This window comes from Solanum tuberosum, unplaced genomic scaffold (assembly GCF_000226075.1).
Source record: "Solanum tuberosum cultivar DM 1-3 516 R44 unplaced genomic scaffold, SolTub_3.0 scf00252, whole genome shotgun sequence".
Classification (NCBI taxonomy): Eukaryota; Viridiplantae; Streptophyta; class Magnoliopsida; order Solanales; family Solanaceae; genus Solanum; species Solanum tuberosum.
The window spans coordinates 596,269-616,724 of NW_006239175.1; the positions used below are offsets into that span (position 1 = coordinate 596,269).

General features: G+C 36.3%; 1 protein-coding gene across 1 annotated transcript; it reads right to left on the reverse strand.

Annotated features, from left to right (window-relative positions):
* Window positions 1–201: 201 nt before the first annotated feature.
* On the reverse strand, window positions 202–15,327 carry LOC102592156 (regulatory protein NPR1). The gene is made up of 4 exons (XM_006357647.2): window positions 14,520–15,327; window positions 5,001–5,748; window positions 1,043–1,243; window positions 202–597 (listed from the first exon to the last, which is right to left on the reverse strand). Exons 1-4 carry the CDS (start codon window positions 15,039–15,041, stop codon window positions 329–331), a joined length of 1,740 nt encoding a protein of 579 aa, XP_006357709.1. The 5' UTR covers window positions 15,042–15,327; the 3' UTR covers window positions 202–328.
* Between the last annotated feature and the right edge of the window lie 5,129 nt (window positions 15,328–20,456).

Sequence of the window (20,456 nt, forward strand, 5' to 3'; positions counted from 1 at the left end):
GTGGTGTGCGGGTGTGGGGGGGGGGGGGGGGGGGGTCCCATTTGCCAAAAGGAGCAAGTGACCACATTAACCATGGACATAATGTCTTTCTAGATCCTGTCACCTTTCCAAAAAGAGTAGAAGCCAAATCACCTACGTGTTCTCACCTTCTCCTTTTATTTTTTTTTATTTTTTTTCACTTTCAAATGATTGCTTCTCAACTAGTAATAAAATTTAAATCTTTTTTTCACAATACAAGTTTATGGTACATGTGTTTGTATGTATAACGCATCAAATGATGAAAAGAAAGAGTCCTATGTTTCTTCCTCATATCTCCTAAATACAAAATCTATTTCCTAAAAGGGAGATTATTGGGCTTATCTACTCCTTTAGATGTAGAGGAACAAGATGAGGACATGTTGGTCTTAGCAAATTCTTCTTTATCCTCCGTGAATGCTTTAGACAAAATTTCTTGAAGTTCCATGTACCTTTGCTTCTTCAGTTGACGCTCTTCTGCTGTATCATTCCCCATGCAAGCTATCTCAGACAAGTCATCAGCATCCATGATCTTATTTAGAACTTCTGAACAACGTGGAAAGAACCGTTTTCCAAGTTCCACTGCAAGTACACAACGCTTTATAATCAAATCTCATGAAGGACTTTAAAGCACAACATTCAGAAATTTAAATGTTTAATGTACCAAAAAACGAAATGGGCTGCAAGTAGATAAAAGCTTGGTGGAGGAGATGGGGGAAGAATAAAGTGACTTTGTTTTACTCCAGTCAGTGCACAATCAAGCAGCCTCATCGTTTTCAGGAACTAAAGAGCACATTTTGACCCTGAAATTGCTCTAGTCCATTTATATCTCATATAGGGAGAATATGGCTTTCTGATACCCCTCCTGCCACCCCTCATCCCCCGGAAAAAAAAAACAAGATCAGAAAAAGAGGGACAACCACTGGGCTCATAATTCATATGCTAACAGTACACAGATCAAGATAGAAAAAACGAGAAACATAAAGAATGAGGATTTGGTGATAGATGTAGCTGAAAATATCTTTACCAGTTCTAGAGAGAGCCCTAAGCCGATTCAAGTGCTCCTCTTTCATCTTGAAAGGAGCCTCGTTCAAATCCACCGTTGTCCTCTGTGCATCAGCTATCTTCTTCCTCATGCTAGCCAGGGGGAATTCAGACGTGCCATCAACTTGAGCTATGTCCATTGCAACTTTTGCTTCCATGGGAAAAAGGAGTTTAGCCAGACCAACTGAAAGACAATCAACTAGTCAATCTTCAGTATAATGGTTTACTTTTCCCTTTTCACTAATATAATAGTTCATTAACCATAATCAAATGTTATTGATCACCCACCATTAATAGGACAAACCTTGTGACCTCTTTTGGAAATGAAAGAACATTTGCTTTTAAAAAATATAAGATTAAATAGGTCTAATTTTAAGTGTACCAACCATAAGCAGCACCCCTCCTGCAAACATTAAGAATATCCTCTATATTGTCAGAGTGAAGCTGTTAAGTTTTCCTTCCAAACTAGTATCATTGTGACTTGTGAGTTACACATTTAATATGAAGTTGGGCTAGTTCCAAAAAATGTTGTTTGGATTCTTCAAAAATGTCACTGGGTGTGTCGGATCCTCCAAAAGTAGTCGTTTTGGAAGGATTTGACATGGGTGCAACAATAATTTTGGAGAGTCCGAGCAACAAAGGTTCCAAACTATTATCCCTGCAACCCCCCTCTCCCCCAGGACTAAAATAACCCCCTTCATTTAAAAATATGACAAATGCAACAGAAATTAGAAAATGATGAAAAATTCTGAAAGGAGAAACTAAAGAGAGTAAATTTCATTTATCTGCCCGTCTTTGTGTTTCATAGGTATGGAAGAGAAAGAAGAAGATAACAATGAAAAAGAAACAGAAACTGACAGTGTTAAGAGGGTGAAGTGTTGATTTTTAGAATGTTAAAGTTGTTAAAGTTCCTAAATAAGATATCATTTCCCATAGGACAAATACCATGTTTAATCTACCTGACACCTACAAATAGGTGTCTTGTATTTACCATATCATCAACACATTATATTTTCTCTCTATTTCGCACACGGTATCAAAGCTCAATAAAATATATCAAACAAATGAAAGAAGCCACAAAACATTTAGAGAAAAGAAAAAATAGAGAAAGGGTCTGAAAGTGATAAAAAGTGAATTAGGAGATCTGATTGAATTTGATGAAAAATGGCCGGAAAGAGGCAGTGCCATTGAAATAGGTACCCCAGCAGAACAATCACCAGAAAAAGCACAGTGCAATCAGCAAAAATAGGCAGGGCATCGAAAAGAACCACCATGCTATCTTAACAACCAAAGAAAGGAGTGCAATACTACCAAAGGGTCATTTAAAATGCATGCTGGGCGCTCAAATGGTCCTAAAAAACTAGGAGTAATACTAAAGAAGCCGTTCAGAAGGGCCAGAACAGTGAAGTTATGAAAAGTAAAAGAAACTTTGGCTGGATTTGCATCATAAGGCCAACCTCTACTATGTGGGAGGTGAATTTTAGTTTGCATAAGATATCGTAGAAGCTCTAATACCATGTGTTTATGAGATAGACAAAGATGTATTGCTTAATAAGCATTTCATGAATACAAGACGGCTACTACTCCAACAATTATCCGACAATTATTTATTTTTCTCTGTTTTAAAATAAATTATCTATCTTTCAGAAATAGCTTCTCTACCTCCATAAGGTAGTGGTAAGGTCTGCGTACACTCTACCCTCCCCAGACCCCACCTAGTGGGATTTCATTGGGTATGTTGTTGTTGTTTTAAAATAGGCAAGTTCATTTTGGTTTCTATGTTTAGTTTGTGGGGTGCATCAGAATGTTTAATGCTAGTGTAAGAATGCCAAACTTAGAATAGTTGAAGTAATAAGTTCTTAAGTAAAATATTATCTCATATCTGACAAATATCAAATTATAAGGGTAAGGTCTGCATACACTCTACACTCCCCACACTCCACTTGTGGGATTACACTAGGTATGTTGTTGAAAGAAGGAGAAAAAGAAGTAAGGATAAGGAAGGGAAAATAAAATCGGCTGTTTTTTCTTATTTTAGCAATTATCTTAGTTTAGAAGGAAAAAATAACCTTGCACTTCAGGCCTTAACCTTGAGCTAGTTTTGAATATATCACAAAATGTCAAGGATATCATGCGTCACAAATCTAAAACTACGAGAAGAAAACCATATGGCATCTTTAAAAATTTCCTGATGAATGTATCACCCTTTTTTGCTTTAAAAAGTACTAATTTATTTTACCTTTAAACATAGTGGAGATGCTTGGAGGCTAAAGGTGTACATGTGGTGTGCACTAAGGCAATCAAAGAGATGTATAATAGAGCCAAAACCCGAGTAAGTACGACAGGAGGTGACCCCGAGCACTTGCCTAGTGTGATGGGGTTGCATTAGAGATCAACTCTTAGCCTGTTCTTGTTTGTTTTAATGATGGATGAATTGATATGGCATATCCAAGGAGAGGTGCCATGTCATATGTTATTTGCAGATGACATTTCTGATTGAAGGGACCCAGAACGGAGTTAACGCTAAGTTGGAGGTTTGGAGGCACACCTTGGAGTCTAAAGGGTTCAAATTGAGTAGAACCAAGACAGGATACTTGGAGTGCAAGTTCAGTGACGTAATGCATATGAGGCTGGCATGGAAGTGAATCTTGATACACATGTCATTCAAAAGAGAGGAAGTTTCAAGTATCTTGGGTTTATTATCCAAAGGAAATGGGGAGATTGACAATGATGTCACACATCGTATTAGTGCAAGGTGAATGAAATGGAGGATTGCATCCGAAATCTTGTGTGATAAGAAGGTACTCCCAAAACTTAAAAGGTAAATTCTATAGAGCAGTGGTTAGACCGACTATGTTGTATGGGCTGGAGGGTTGGCCAATCAAGAACTCCCACGCTTAGAAGATGAAAGTTGTGAAGATGAGGACGCTGAGATGGCTGTGTGGGCATACTAGGATGGAAAAAGCATGATATAGTGACAAATGCTATTCTCGAAGAGAGTTGGATGGACAATAAGCTGAAACAAATATTTCTTCTAAATTAAGTATGGACAATAAACAGAAACAGAATGTTCTTAACAATAACTTCATATAGGGAAGCAAATTAAAGAGACTCATCCCAACGTATCGGGATAATCATCATAATGGGCTTAGGAATGGTAAAAGATGGGAGTGTGAGTAATGCAACATAGAGAGCAAAAAGTTCTTCATCACGAGATCACAAATGAATTTATAGCAAACTGGGAGATCTATAACATACGAGGGGGAAAAGAGAGACATAAGGTCACCCGTTATCAAATTAAAGAAAGAAGAAAAAAATGGACCAGGTGGGGGTGAATTAGCTGCACTTTTAACAGAACATTACCACCCCATTCCTTGGACTGAAATGAAATAGACTTAAGCCTTAAGAGCACTATCAGTGACATGGATAAATGTCTAAAGCTAGAGTGAAAGAGTAGAGAGGATGAAGATTATCAAACAAAGAAACCACCCCGATTCATAACTGACCTCGCAATCGTGGATTGCATGCAACATGATATGTATCCTAAGCTACTTCTAGATTAAGAAAAGCATATCTTCGAGTTTTCTTCCCACCCGTCCCCTGCATACTATTATGAAGAATTTTATAGGGTAACTGAGAAATATTAAACTATAGCATATCTCATCCTTCATTTGTTATGACACTACAGTATATGTCATCCTCCATGTGTCATTACATAATAGTATAGCTCATCCTCAATTTGTTCTCCATTAGACATATCAAAATATCACTCAAAACTTCCATAGAAAATAGGACTGGTTATTAAATATGAAATTCTAGACATAGGCTGTCAGAAGAGGAGCAGGAGCAAACCAAGTGGAAGATCATATACAATGGACTGGATCTTAAGAAACAAGAGTATAACTATAAGAGAAGAAGTAAGCAGAAACATGACATCCTACCTCTATTTTCAAGGTATAACAGCTTCATACGCAAATCATCGCCTGCCATAGCAAGAGATAATGAAGCTTCTCCTAGTAGTGGATCTCTTCTTTCTGCTTGCTCCAGAATCTCAATGCATAACCGATCTTTTGGAGCAGATTTTCCTTCCTCTGTAGACTTAGTAAAATCCACAAGCCTAGTGAGCCTCTTAGCAATTTGAAGTGCTTTTTTGCCATCAGATGTCAGATCAGAAGGTCTAGCTCCTTTGGTTAAAAGGGACACTATAATTTTAGGCTCTTTCCTCATGGCAGCAACATGAAGTACCGTGTATCCTCTAGGATTTTGATGATTAACATCAGCAAGTGAAAGATCTAAAAGTTCTGCTGTAGTCTTTGCATCGCAATATGCTACAGCATAGTGGAGAGCATATGCATCATCGAGAGTAGTATGCCCTTCTTTAAGCAACATCCTTAGTAATTCAACATCATCAGAGTCCAATGCCCTATGTATCCTCTTAACATGTTTATCAGGAAAACCATTGCTTTCAGGCCCTTGTAGACCAAGTTCAGCACGTGAATCAGTGATTTGTTTTACGATGTCATGAGGCAAGGACTTATCAAGGGTTATGATATCAGCATTAGACTTGACAATAATCTCAATGCAGCTTGAAAGCAATCTTTCACATGCTTTACCGCAAATGTTTGCAATGGATAAAACCATCATTACATCGTCTGCTGCAGCTTTGTCAAGAATATCCAATAGGTGTCGCTGCAAAGGGGAGGAAACATGCAATGTAACATTAGGAAAGATATCTTAGTCGCCAGTACAGTTAGTTGTGTAGTAATGTATACATGATAAATCGTGATAACTAAGGAATTTCACAAGAAACTGACTTTTCAATAACATATATCGCATGATTGCAAAGTGAATAAGGTTTTGCTAAGTGTCCTATTAATCTAAATGAGAAAAGATATAATGTTCCCCAATTTTACGTAAGGAGATTCATAACCTGTTTGACCAAACTTCTAAAATCTGCTTATGTTGAAAAGTGTTTTTTGTCCGAAGTACTTTTCGACTCAAGAAAGTACTTTTGGAGAGTAGCATTTTGTGTTTGGCTAATCATTGTGAAAACCATTTTTGCCAATATAAGATCAGAAAATTGTGCTTGGCCATGGTTCCAAAAATGCTTCTTGGGAAAAGCGGCGTTTTTTAGCTTTTCAAAATACAACTCCTGCTACTACTCAAAAGCACTCATCTTTTTTCCTAAAAGCTTGGTCAAACCTCTCAATTCTCTAAAATAAGAACTTCTCTTTTAACAAAAAACACTTTTGGCTTTGCAGAAACTTGGCCAAATTGGCTATCGGTCGTAGATGTACCTCACCACACACGGCTGTTTTTTCTATAAAGAAATAATGCTGTCATACCAGAGCAATTCAATCCCTAATTCTTTCCCACAAAAGGCAATCTAAAACCGACCCTTTTATTAATGATTAATAAAGATGGAATGTCATTTTTTATAGTAGTTTTCTCTAATAACTAATCTGGAAGACAATTAACACCATTAGTGTTTACATTCCGCAAAAAGAATGAGACGGTAAAACTAAAACTCACTTTTGAGAAGATATGGTCAAAAGGATCTCAAATGACCAATAGATCTTTACTAGGAAAGATCTGAATAGACATGTGGGTAGACCAAGTGATAGTTTAGACCAAGGACAAGAATCATTTGGTTATGGTACTTGGGATAAAGAAAGGAAGGTACTCTAGAGTTGGTCTTCTGTTATGATTTAGTTTTAGCTAATTTTTACTTATTACACGCAAAAAGAAAGGTTATAATTTTGCTAAGAAAATTGATACAAATTTACTGAGAAGGAAGCATATCACCACATCATGATTTATATCCATCAACTTAGAAAGACATATGATAACGTGCAAAAAGAAGTACTTTGTTGGGTACAGGAGAAGATAGGAATGAATTTCAAATAAATAAATGACATACACGATATATGTGAGGGAGCACTCACAAGTGTAAGAATAGTCGGAGGAGAGAGTGAAGAGTTTCTCTTATCTATGTGTTACACCTCAGATTGTCCGTGAGAAAATACTTCTTTATTCTAGTTATAAATAAACAAATAAATGTCATATAGAATGAGATTTCATGATGCATGCCATAGATGATATTGTTTTAATTGATTAAACAAGTTACGAGTAAATCAAGAGTAGGAATCACAGAGAAACACTTTAGATAGTAAGATTTTAGAATAAATGTTGATAGTCAGTGTTTTAAAATAAGTAGAAGAAAGGGTATATGCAATGCAAATCTAGTCCCGTTTGAGAGGAATGATGCTCAAATAAGATTATATGTGAGTTATAATGGTGCCTAACGATCATTTCAGATATCTAGACATAATTTTCCAGGAAAATGACTTCGAAAACATAACATATAAATTAAATAGAACAATTAAATGGACAGTTGAGTGTCATGCGGTAGGAAAATACCAAAAAGTGGAACCAAGCTTTATAGAATGTTGTGAGACCAGTGATGTTATATAGAAGTCACTGCTTATTATAATGAAATGGTGTCTGTTGCAGGAGTTAGACCAGTGTTAAAATGATGAATGACAATGTTCTGTGAATAGTGTGAAAGCAAAAAAAGGAAGAAAATGAGAGAGCTTTCCATTTTTAGCAGGATTAAACTGGGAGTTTGACGAGGCCAGGTCACGAATCCTATGAAAAAATCCTCTGCCCTCACTTTGTGAAACATTTTCTGAAGTCATTAGAGAGGAAACTAGGAAGAAAGTTATGTTAAAACATGATTTAAATGTTGAACTAAAACCTGCTATAGACTCTTTAGCTCTTGTAGCAGTGAAGAATGAAGATGACAAAAAAAAAGGTCATGGTGCGATCATTGCAAAAAACATTGGCACACCCGTGAAACATTTGGAAGATTTATGGGAAACCACTAAACTGGAGGAAGAGAGTTGATAATCGTGGCTTTCAATATCAAAGTGATCAGGCCCTTCAAACAACCTATTTTGAGCAGGGCCAGCAACCTTCTCCAGAAACGTCTCCATTTACAAGGGAACAACTAGAAATTCTGCACAAACTCCTTCAATCTCCACAATTTCGTCCAAATGCACCAAATTCTTCTAATCCTTCTTGCTTTTTTGCTGAAACACATATTGTATCATCTGCTTTTCTTAGTGCCAATTCCAACCAAATAGATTCTTGGATCATAGATTTAGGAGCTAGTGACCACATGACTAAAGTTCCTGTTTTTTCTTTACCTACACTCCTTGTGCAGGGAACAATAAAAATGTATTTAAGACTTTCTATGTCATGGTGGAAACACAATTCAATAAGAAAATCAAAAAATTTCAGAGTGACCAAAGGTCGTGAATTTTTTAATGAACAATTAGGAAGTTCTTTTCAGAAAAACTGGGGTAGTACACTGTAACACCCCGGAAATTAGTAGGCTAAACTAGAGCTAAACGTGAGGGTTAACGTCAAGGAAGAAGGGCAAGGGCCAAGGGAGGGGGGGCAAGGGCAGCCTACCTTGGAGTAGGCACTGCCCCACCTACCACGCCCACCACCACGGCTCGTGGTCAAGACCACGGCCCTTGGTGAGGCTCGTGGTGGGCTAGGCAGTAGCCTCCCCAAATCTGCCAAAAATCAGCCCCCCTTCACTAGCCACTTCACGGCTCGTGAGAAGGCTCGTGGAGTGGAGTTGGTGGTGTGAGGGTGGAAAGGAAGTGGCAAGCCACTGCCTCAAGGCCCACGAGAGGGACCACGGCTCGTGGCAAGCACCACTGCTCGTGGAGCCCTCCGTGAAGATGCCTTGGGCTTGTGGGCTAAAGGCACTTGTTGCCTAGCCACTGCCTCAAGTCCACGAAGAGGACCACTGCTTGTGGGACCCCACGTGAGGACTGGGCAGCCCACACAAAGTGAAGGGTGTTTTGGGTAATTCCGGTTTAATCCCACTTAAGTGGGGTCGTTTTGCCTTAATTTAGGGTCACTATATAAGTCATTTTAACCCAAAATCCCACCCATTCAACTCATTATTTCCAAAACCCAAATCAAATCCCCAAAGTTCATCCCCCAAATATTCTCTCTCTAGAACTTCTCTAGAACTAGAAGAAGAAGAAGGAAGTTGGAGCTAGGATTCAAGGAGCAAGGTTCTTCACATCAAATTCATTGGGCTTTGTTGTTAAGGTAGGGTAGCTTTCATCCATGGAGCTCCTTCAAAATCCCAATGTCAAAGATAGAAATCCCCAAATGTTAGGGTTTGATTCCAAAGTCATGGGTTCCTTTCAAAATCGATTCTAATGATTGAATTATGTTATATTAAGCATGAATTGATGATTTCCTATGGTTTTTATGATGAATCACCAAGAACCCATGAAATCCCCATATGTCTCAATTGTGATCATGTGATGTGGGTCTTTGTTGATGAAAGAAGATTGTTATGAAATTATGCATGTAGTGATTGGGTTACTTGAATTATGATGATATCCATGTCTAATGTTTGAATTCTAGACGTGTTGATTGAAAGTGAACTTTGAACCTTGAAAGGGCAAGTATGTGAATTATGCATGTACTTATGAAACATATGTATATGCTTTAAGAACACTTTGAGAGTGAAGCATCTATGATTATGATGTAGTTGTTGTGTTGTTGAAAGGAAATTCTCATATACACACCTATGCATGAATATGATATGATGTGAAAGGTTTTCTCGCATAATGAAGATTCTAAGGTTGAAAGGTTTTCTCACCTAATTGAATCTAAGACTTGTATGTAGACATGGACGGTGAAAGGTTATTCTCACGCATGATCAAGAGCTATCTTATGAATTAAGCATGGATTGAGTGTCAAGACATTCTTCCATGAATATGAATTAAGTCAAGACTTAATAAGTACTCTGTGGGAATAAATGCTTAGCACCGAGTGAATATTGATATGAGATGGGAGCCCTCACATTAGTTGAGCCCGGGTTTCTAGAAGTAATCTCTTGGGATGGAAGCCCTCAGGATAGTCGAGGCCGGGTTTCTAGTAGCAATCTCCTTATCCATAAACTATGTGCCCCATAGGTTATTATTTAGCTAATGGATCCACCTAAGCTAAAAGTATGGTTCTACCTTAGGCAAGTAGGACACCCCTTTTCGGTGTGGGTAACACCCGGGATCATGTTATAGCTCACATGGTCTCATGTTGGTTAAGGCTTATTCCCACAATAAGAACAAGAATATGAATTATGAACTATGGTTACTCAAGAAGCTTTTATATGAGTTCTCAAAGGTATCAAAGGTGATGATGACTATGTTGGCTATGTTTATGACATTATGTTGTTCCACTAACTTTATGATGATGCTTAAACTTGGTAAATTGCATACTCTCAAATGAAATGTCCCTTTTAGCATGTTTTCAATGTTTTTATGCATGGCTATCATACTTAGTGCATTTTTGTACTAACGCCTACTTTTCCTACATTTTTCCCAATTGTAGGGTCCGATTCTCGAGGTGATCATTCTAGTGGCTAAAGCTTGGACTTGTGTATCTTCCGAGCTTGTTGGTGAGTCCTCATGGTTCGAGGACGGCTTTTTCTCATGTTGTAGTTTCGTTTCATGTATTTCCCTTTTTGGACATGTTGTATGGACTAGGCCCTATTTCATTCAAACATTGTAATAGATGGCTATGTTGAGACTTAGTGTCTAGACTTCCGCTTCTCTTTATGAAATTTTTAGACAATGAAATGTGTTTTTACTCTTATTGTTCTATTGCTTATGTTATGAAGACTAAATGGCTTGTATGAAGTCCTTCGGGGTTCTATACGCCATGTTACATCTAGGGGGTACCCCTGGGTCGTGACATACACCAAAGCTCTTGTTCGGATTCACCTCAACAATATGGTATTGCCGAAAGAAAGAATAGACACCTATTAGAGGTAACGAGATCTTTAATGTTTACTAGTAAAGTTCCTCGACACCTTTTGGGGAGAGGCTTTCTTGACTGCCACTTACCTTATTAATAGGATGCCATCTCGTCCTCTTGAATTTAAAACACCTTTTAAAGTTATCAGAGAGAGTTTTCCTAGTTCTAGGTTAACTATAGATCTACCTCTAAAGGTTTTTGGTTGTACAACATTTTTTCATGTTCATAAACGTAGTGAACTTGAACCGCGGGCTAAGTGTGTTTTTGTAGGATATGCCCCTAGTCGAAAGGGATATAAGTGTTATGCTCCACTTGCTAAGAAGATATTTTGTCACAATGGATCTAACTTTCTTTGAGTTTTCCTAGTTCTAGGTTAACTACAGATCTGCCTCTAAAGGTTTTTGGTTGTACAACATTTTTTGCATGTTCATAATCATAGTGAACTTGAACCGCGGGCTAAGTGTGTTTTTGTAGGATATGCCCCAAGTCGAAAGGGATATAAGTGTTATGCTCCACATGCTAAGAAGATATTTTGTCACAATGGAGCTAACTTTCTTTGAGTTTTCCTAGTTCTAGGTTAACTACAGATCTGCCTCTAAAGGTTTTTGGTTGTACAACATTTTTTCATGTTCATAATTGTAGTGAACTTGAACCGCGGGCTAAGAAGTGTGTTTTTGTAGGATATGCCCCAAGTCGAAAGGGATAAAAGTGTTATGCTCCACATTCTAAGAAGATAATTGTCACAATGGATCTAACTTTCTTTGAGTCCCAACTCTATTTTATCACTCATCTTTAGAGGGAGTATCATGTAGGTGAAGATTCGTCTTTTTGTGATATTGAGGAAACTAGACATCAGGCAAATGAGGAGCCTGATATTATAACAAATACTGATGTGAGGGATCTAGAACAAGTTATAAATAAGTGTGATCCAAAAGATGATAGGGACCTAAGTTACTTAAATGATAAGAACTCATAAATTGAACTTGTAGAGCCTTCAAATGACAAATAAAAATGGGGAATAGAGAACAAACAAAAGAAATACAGGTGTACTTGAAAAGGAACCGAACTCAAGGAAAAAAGACCGAAGATTCTCAACACTACCAAAAGTCAGTTCCGCAAGACCTTACTAGTATTCAAGGTAATCTTCCAACCGATTCTATTTTTCTAACTCCTCAGATCTGGACCTACCTATTGTGAAACACAAGGTGTTAGAAATGTTCCTAAATACCCTATTTCAATGTGTGTCCTATAAAAAGTTGTCTCTTAGTTATTCATCACTTACTTCACAACTTTCTAGTGTGGAGATTCCAAAAAATGTGCAGGATGCTCTACGAGTTCCTGAGTGGAAGCCGTAAGGAGACTATTTTGGAGGAATTGCGAGCTCTTGAAAAAAATAAGACATGGGAGTTGATGGATTTAACAGAGGGAAAGAAACCAGTGGGTTGTAATGGGTGTTCACCACCAAATTCAAATCAGACGGATCCTTAGCAAGGATTTGCGCAAACATATGGTATTGACTATTTCGAGACGTTTGCTCCAGTACCTACTCTAAACTCAATTAGAGTTTTGTTGACAATCTCAGTAAATCTTGACGGGTTTCTTCATCAGTTGGATGTGAAGAATGCTTCCTTGAATGGGCACCTAGGGGAAGAAGTCTATATGGATCCCCCTTCCAGGTTTTGAAGGGAAGTACAAGTCAAAGATATGCAGGCTTAGAAGATCTCTTTATAGTCTAAAATTATCTCCAAGGACTTTGTTCGAAAAATTTACTCAGTTTGTGAAGAAGCAAGGATATGTGCAAGGACAAGCAGATCACACAATTGTTTATTTGACATTCACTAGAAGGAAAAACAACAATTCTTATAATGTATGTCAACGATATCTTCCTCACAGGAGATGATGTAGTTGAAAAAAATATATATATAAAGGAACGTCTTGCCTCAGAATCTGAGATAAAGGACTTAGGCCTGCTAAAGTACTTTCTCGACATGGAAGTTGCACAATCAGATAAAGGAATATTATAGTGTAACAAAGGAAGTATGTTCTTGATCGGCTAAAAGAAACAAGAATGAGTGATTGTAGACCAACTAAAACTCCAATTGATCTAAATCTAAAGCTTGTAAAGGAAGGAAAATTGATTGATAGAGGCCAGATCAAAGATTGGTAGGGTAAGTTGATTTACTTGTCACATACTAGACCTGATATTTCCTTTGTTGTGAGCCTAGTAAGTCATTCCATGCATGCACCACGAGAAGAATACCAAGAAGCTGTGTATCGAATCTTAAGGTATCTAAAGAGTTCTCCTGAAAAAGGGTTATTCTTTAAAAAGAATGAGCAAGGAAGTATTGAGGCTTATATGAATGCAGATTGGCTTGGTTCATCTATTGATAGAAGTTCTACATCTGGATATTGTACCTTTGTTTGGGGAAATTTAGTGGCATGGAGAAGTACGAAGCAAAATGTGGTAGCTCGAAGTAGTGTTGAGGCTGAGTATCGATCCATGGCACACAGAATTTGTGAAATGTTGTGGCTCATGAGATTTTTGGAAGAACTAAGAAGACATATGAGTTATCCAATGAAGTTGTATTGTGACAATGAAGGTTGACAATAAAGCATGTTGAAGTGAACACACTTCATTAAAGAGAAGATTGAAGATCGAAGTGTGTGCATTCCTTTTGTTCCAAAAACTGAACAAGTTGCAGTTATTTTCACAAAAGGTCTTTTCAGGATTACTTTTGAGCCTGTGAGCAAGTTAGGCATGTTTGGTATTTACATGCCAACTTGAGGGGGAGTGTCGAATGCGTAGGCAGATTTAGTCACAATCTGGTCCATCAATGAGCTGATAGATTTGATTGTAATTTGCTCCACAAATAAGCTGGCAGATTTGATTATAATCAGCTCTTGTAAATATGGAATTGAATATATTATTCTAGGAAAATAGTTTAGAGGAAATCCCTTGATTCAAGGATCTCCTAAGAATTAGGGATTGCTTAGTTTATTTGATCTAACTTGTTGTCTTATAAATACTGTACAAACGCTATGAATAAAGCTATACTTTTGCAGTATCTAGACTCTCAATATTTTCTGGCAAGGATCACGAGTACCCACATGAAGGGAAAGTTGTAGAGATATCACTTAAGTAGGTTTGATCATGTCCTACATAGACCTCCAAATGTTCAAGTCATAAATGTGACACTATGATAATTGAAGGAGTTAAAACCAGAATGGAGTGAACCTCTAATTATATGAAACGAAGTAGTCAAAAAAGACCTACAATCTCTCGAAAGCAAGAGGACTTAACTAAGAACAAAGTACAAGAAAAAAAAGGGTGCACATAGATCATACCTATTATTTAAAATTAAAACATAGCTCACAAGTGACTCCTAGAGACACTTGAAATTCCGTAAGCAACTTAATAGATTCTCACCATTTCACTCAGAAAAATTACTATCCTAGGATGCAAAGGCAAACATATTTAAATCAAGAAAGATTTTGCAAGGAAAATTACATTAAATTAAGGGCATTAGTAATACAACTGGCTAACTTACAAAGTTCCAATTCTATTGACAAGAAGAACAATTGATATTGGAGGGTTTTTGATAGTTTACCTGAAACTTGTCGACCAATTGAGAGATCTGAAAGGTAAAGGATGCGTACAAAACCTGAACCATGAAGGCCACAGCTGGCCTACAAGCTACATGCAAGCACTCATTGTCCACACAAACACACACATCTTTAGGTGAAGACCTAACTTTTCCACTATACAAATAGGCGAGCACACTGACCACCGCATCAAAACTGACCTCATACTCTTTCATCAGCTCCTTGAGTTCCAGCTTCGTCTTCCTATCTTTCCCACAGAATACATTCTTAAAAAAAGGACTCCTCGCTGACAAAATGCATCGGTGCACCGGAATTTCCTTACCGCCTGGAACCACAAGCTTAGCGTCAGCGAAGAAGTCGAAATCCGGTGAAGACGCATCGAAGATAGACTCTAGTGTTTCTGATAGACGTTTGAGGGAATTGACGTCTGCCGGTGAAGTTTCCGATTCGTTCATGCCGCCAATGCAGCATATACTACTGCTTCCACTAATATCATTCGAATCCGAAAAAGCAGTCCTACTATCCATTACAGCATACGTTCTGTATGTTTATGGGAGAAAGGGGAAATAGAGGGATCATTAGGAAGAAAGAGCCATTGAATTTGGGGAGAGAAAAGAAATTGAACAAGGGATAGCTAGCTAGTTAGGAATTATATGAGGAATTGGGACAGAGAAAAAGGGAAAAGATGAGGAGAAAGCCATGGAAATGGAGGTATTGTAAAACGAAGTTTGCCATTTTTCTCTATGTGAAAACAGCCAAAGTCTTTTTCGTTTTGCCAGAGAAAAGTCAAATGAAAGAACAAGGTAGCTCTTGAAAATGTAAGCAACAATCAATTTTAAATAAATTTTTAATTTAGTTAGTATTTTTAAAATAAATTATTCATAATTTATTTTTTAGAATCTAAAAAATACTAGACATCAATTAATAAAATGATTATATTAATTATTATTTTTTAATTAATATATTAAATTCAATTGTGAAAATTAAAAGTGAACAAGGAAGTAACTGATTTTAAACAAAAATTTATGACCTATAAGATCTTAAATTTATTTGAGAAATGATTTTTCTTTTATTAAAAAGTCAAATAAAAATCCTATCCGATGAGAATACCATTTCAACTTTGCATATTTATATTTGCAATTGTCGAAACGTCAGATAAAATTAGTTGAAGTTTGTAGGAACAATTAATACTCCTTTTGTCCCTTTTACGTATATTTTAGTTCATTTTTAAAAAAAAAAAATATTATGTTATTATAATTAGAAATAATTTAATTTTAAAATTAATTTTATTCTTAATAAATAAATTTTAGGCATATAAATATCTAAATATTATTTTAGACCACAAATTTTATTTTATTTTTTCAAATATCATGTTAAATTAAAAAATACTTTATTCATTAATACTTGTCGACTATTGACTTTGCATACTTCTTAAGAAACTATAAATAAAATGGTGATTTTATCATATCACCCTTTGAATATAATAAATACAACATCTTGAAAAATGTAATACAAAAATGACTATAATTAATGATAAAAGTAAATTAAGAACTAAGTATAGAATGTTCATTGATTTAATAAAATAAACAAATATTGTTAAACATCTCAAAATAATATAGTGAACAGTTATCGATGAAGAAACAAATATAAAAAAAGACAAAAAAAAAGAAAGAAGAAGGAAGTAAGGAGAAGGAGGTGACGAGTGAGGATGATGTGAGAAATAGTAGAGAAGAGAAAGTGTCCACATTAACCTCATCAATTTACGTGTTTTTTTCAAGCACAAGCAAACGTTGCTTACGTCCCTCATCCCTCCAATCACCACCCTTTGTCTTTATCTTTATCATCACTTCACATGCCATTTTAATATTTAAATGAAGTTGTCTACGTAAGAAAAAATATAAACCATTACCCACAAATATTTATTAATAATTGCCTACCCTACTTAAGTTTATTAATTATTTAGTCTCTGTTCATGTAATGTGGACCTACTTCACTTGCCAACTCGCAATTAATAAAATGACTTTATTCCATTTTGACTCTCACTAAATTGATTCATTTTCTTCTTGAAAATGGTGCAACTTGAGAGGCAATTCAACTAAATGAGTATTGAGAAACTTGCTAATAATGGGTGAAAACGCCACGACCCCTTGCGCACCTTCAATACATATGGGGTAGTTTTGTGTAAAGATGAAAATGCATATTGGGTCAAGCACCTTCAGGGTGAATATGTTTTGAATTTTTTAAGGATTTGATATTTTATGCGTCTTCAATACTATTTTCATCCATCAACCTTTGATAAGAAATAAGAGAACATGTATGTAGTTTTGATGATTGGTAAAGTGAACGGGAAGTTATATGGTGTGGGCTAGGGATGTATGGTGCATTGTTTGTCATCATCAAAAAGGAAAAAATTGTTAAGTATGTAGTTTTGATTGACAAGGTGAACTTGCTTTACTACTTATTGTCTAATGAACTAAAGTTTTGGCAAACTGCATTGCCCCAATTGTACATGCAATAGTGAATGCTCCTAGATCTTCCATTTATTGCACTAGAGAGTTTGAAGCTAATAGCACTACAATAATGTATACCTTCGATTGTGTCTCCGCTTACTTCTCTTTTATTTGTGAACAAGTTTTTCATAAACTGTCCATATCCTAGCATTTGTTTCAAAGCCTCCACTGATGAAATATTAATTGATAATTACTTAACATTGATATAAACTTCTTAAACTTTTCATCTTCTTTCTTTTTCATCAGCCTTTGAAGGAATGGAGGAAGACATTTCGGCCTTGGAATAGGGATTATTGAAGCGTCCTTGCTTGTTAATATTTTCTCTTCTTGCTCATGAGATGCTTTATTTTGGTATTTTTCATGTTTGTCCTCTCTAGGTTCAAGATCAATATGTTGATCCTCTCTTTTACTTGTTTCCTCATTTGTAGTTGAATCATCATATGGTTGGACTCTCTGTATAGCATCATTTTCCATCACTTCCACTTATTCCTCCACCTCCCGTGGTCACTCATGCACTTAATGTTATTGTTGCAATCTCCAAGATAACTATCTTTCATTGTTTGGCCCAGTGATGATGAGATTAGGTTCATCATAGTTTCTATATGCTTTAAGGTTGGGAAGTGAGTATTCATGATTTGTCTCATACTTGCTACATCATCATGCATTTGGTGCTTAATACTATGTGTTGACTCTACCTTTGTTAGTACAAGGGACAACATATCTTCCATTTTAGAACTAGTAGGGTGAATTTGAAGTTTGCTCTTGAAAGGAATATGAGGTTGTACACCTCTACTTCTGAAGATTTTTCTCTGTGATTCTCATATATACATTACTGATATTGTCCCTAGTTCAAACCTTGGTTCCCATAGTCATATTGTCAATACCCCTTAGCCAATCCTTGGGGAGTAGATCTGATAGACTTCCCATTGATGTCATACGACAATGGGTTGGTAGCTGACATTGCTTTACAATGGGGGCATTAAACCTCCACCACTGGTTGAAAACATCACATTCAACATCACCAGCACGATGTTGTATTTACTGGGTTTGAAGGTTTTATTCAATGGTTTACCTCTTAAAGACCTGATTAAACATTTAAAGACTTTGCAGAGGTATGTCTAGCTTACAATCTCCTAGATATCTCTCAAGAAGGAATAAAGTTGTTTCTATTCTCTCTGACTAGTGAAACAACTACATGGCTGGGAGAGTTACCAGAAGCCATCACTACCTAGACTGAACTTATAGGGGTACTCTTGGAGAGGTTCTTTCCTCCAAGTAGGTATATCTAATTTAGGAATAAGATCAGCAAATTCAAACAAGTCCCAAGTGAAGCACTCTAGGAGCTTGGCTGAGATTAAAAAAAAGGTAATTTGTGCTTGAACCACAAGCTACAAAATAAGATGTTGCCAGAGAGTGTACAGTTTGTTAAACACGATCAACAATTCTCTGGTCAATAATATTGTAGATAGTTCACTAATGGAACACACTTATGAGGAGACTAGTGATATGCTTGAAAGGATGATTAAGACGAACATGACTTGGCATAGCATAGAAACTAAGGTTGTAAGTAGTACATTAACCTACACTAACTATGTTGCACTTCGATATCTAATGACAAAAAAAAATGTAAAGCCTCGATTAATTCTATGGGTGTTACTATTGCAAGAGTTTGACTTTAGAATTAAAAAATCAATGAGGGTGTAAGAATCAAGTCTCCAGTCACTTTTCTAAATTAGAAGATGGAGGATTAACCAAACATGAGTCTGACTCATTTTCTCAGATGAATCTGAAGCTTCCTATGATTTCTTGGTTTGCAGACTTTGCTAACTTTCTTATTGTGACAAGGCGCCTTCTAACCTCAACTATCATCATAAAAGAAAATTCATATATGATGCGAAAAAGTTTTATTGGGATGAACCATATTTATTTAGAGTATGTGTCAATAATATTATTCGTAGATGCATCCCAAAAGCTGAAATGATACCAATACTAGAGGCATGTCACTCTTATCCCATGGGAAAACATCATGGAAGTATATGAACTGCGCACAAAGTACTACAAAGTGGCTTCTATTGGCCAATAATTTATCAAGATGTACATGAATTTATGAAAATATGCCATCAATGCCAGAGGTTTGGGGGAATATTGAGAAAATATGAATTACCCCTCACACCTATCATAGAAATAGAATTATTTGATGTATGGGACATCGACTTATGGGGTATTCTCTGATTCTTTTGGGAATAGATATATTTTAGTAGCAAAATGGATAGAGGTGGTTGTATTTCCCAACAATGAATGTAAACGTGTCACTATGTTCTTAAAGAAGAATATTTTTTGTAGGTTTGAAATACCAAGGGCAATCAGTAGTGATAGAGGATCAGACTTACTGACTATTTAGTTCACTACTTTAAAAGTGTAGAGTAAAACATAAATTTTCTACACTCTATCACTTTCAAGTAAGTGGGCAAGTGAAAGTTTCAAATAGGGATATAAAGAACATCCAAGTTAAGATGGTTGGAGTACTTGGGTAAAAAGGCTTCATGATGCGTTGCGGCCATATATAACTACATTCAAAACACCTATATGTATCAAATTAGTTTTGGATATACATGTCATTTACCAGTTGAACTTGAATATAAGGCGTTATGGGTACCAAAGAAGTTGAACTTGAATTGGGGGAATGCATGAAACTTGGGGATGAAACAAATGAATGAACTTGACGAATTTATATTGCGAGAATATGGGATTTCAGCATTGTACAAAGCAAGAATGAAGCATTTCCATGATAAACGTATACAAAAACGAGAGTTTAAGCCAGGTGATTGGGCATTGTTGTTCGACTCAAGACTCAAATTGTTTCTTGGGTAACTCCGATCAAAGTGGTCATGTCCTTGTCAAGTGACACAATGTTCCCCTATGGAGCCATTGAACTCGAACACATAAATGGATCCAAGTTCAAAGTAAATGGTTAACGAATGAAGCATTATTTGGAAGAATGAGAAGATGTCAAATTGGTGGATGAGGTTTATCTTGATGAGAACTAATGACTTGAATCACTCTCTCATGCTGTGATGTTAAATTTAGCGCTCGATGAAAGGTAACCCACTGTATAATATAGCAATATACACTAACAAATTTTTATCCCTTGTAGGTCCATTAGTCTAATGCTGCAAAGTGTTCGCTGAATTAAGGAGTATTATTTCTCTTAATAGCACTGAAGACAACGCTAACTCTTAAGTGTGGGGTGGGGAGCACATTAAAGACTTGTTAGTTTAGTCATAGTGTTGTATTATTTGTTTGTTTTTATTTTAGGTTCCTCGAATTTTGTTTTTGATACTTTTTTGAGGATAGTCCCTTTGAAATGACTAGGATTTATTTGTAGATTGTAGAATTAGCTTAGCTTTTTTTAAGTCTTAGATACTTTAGAAT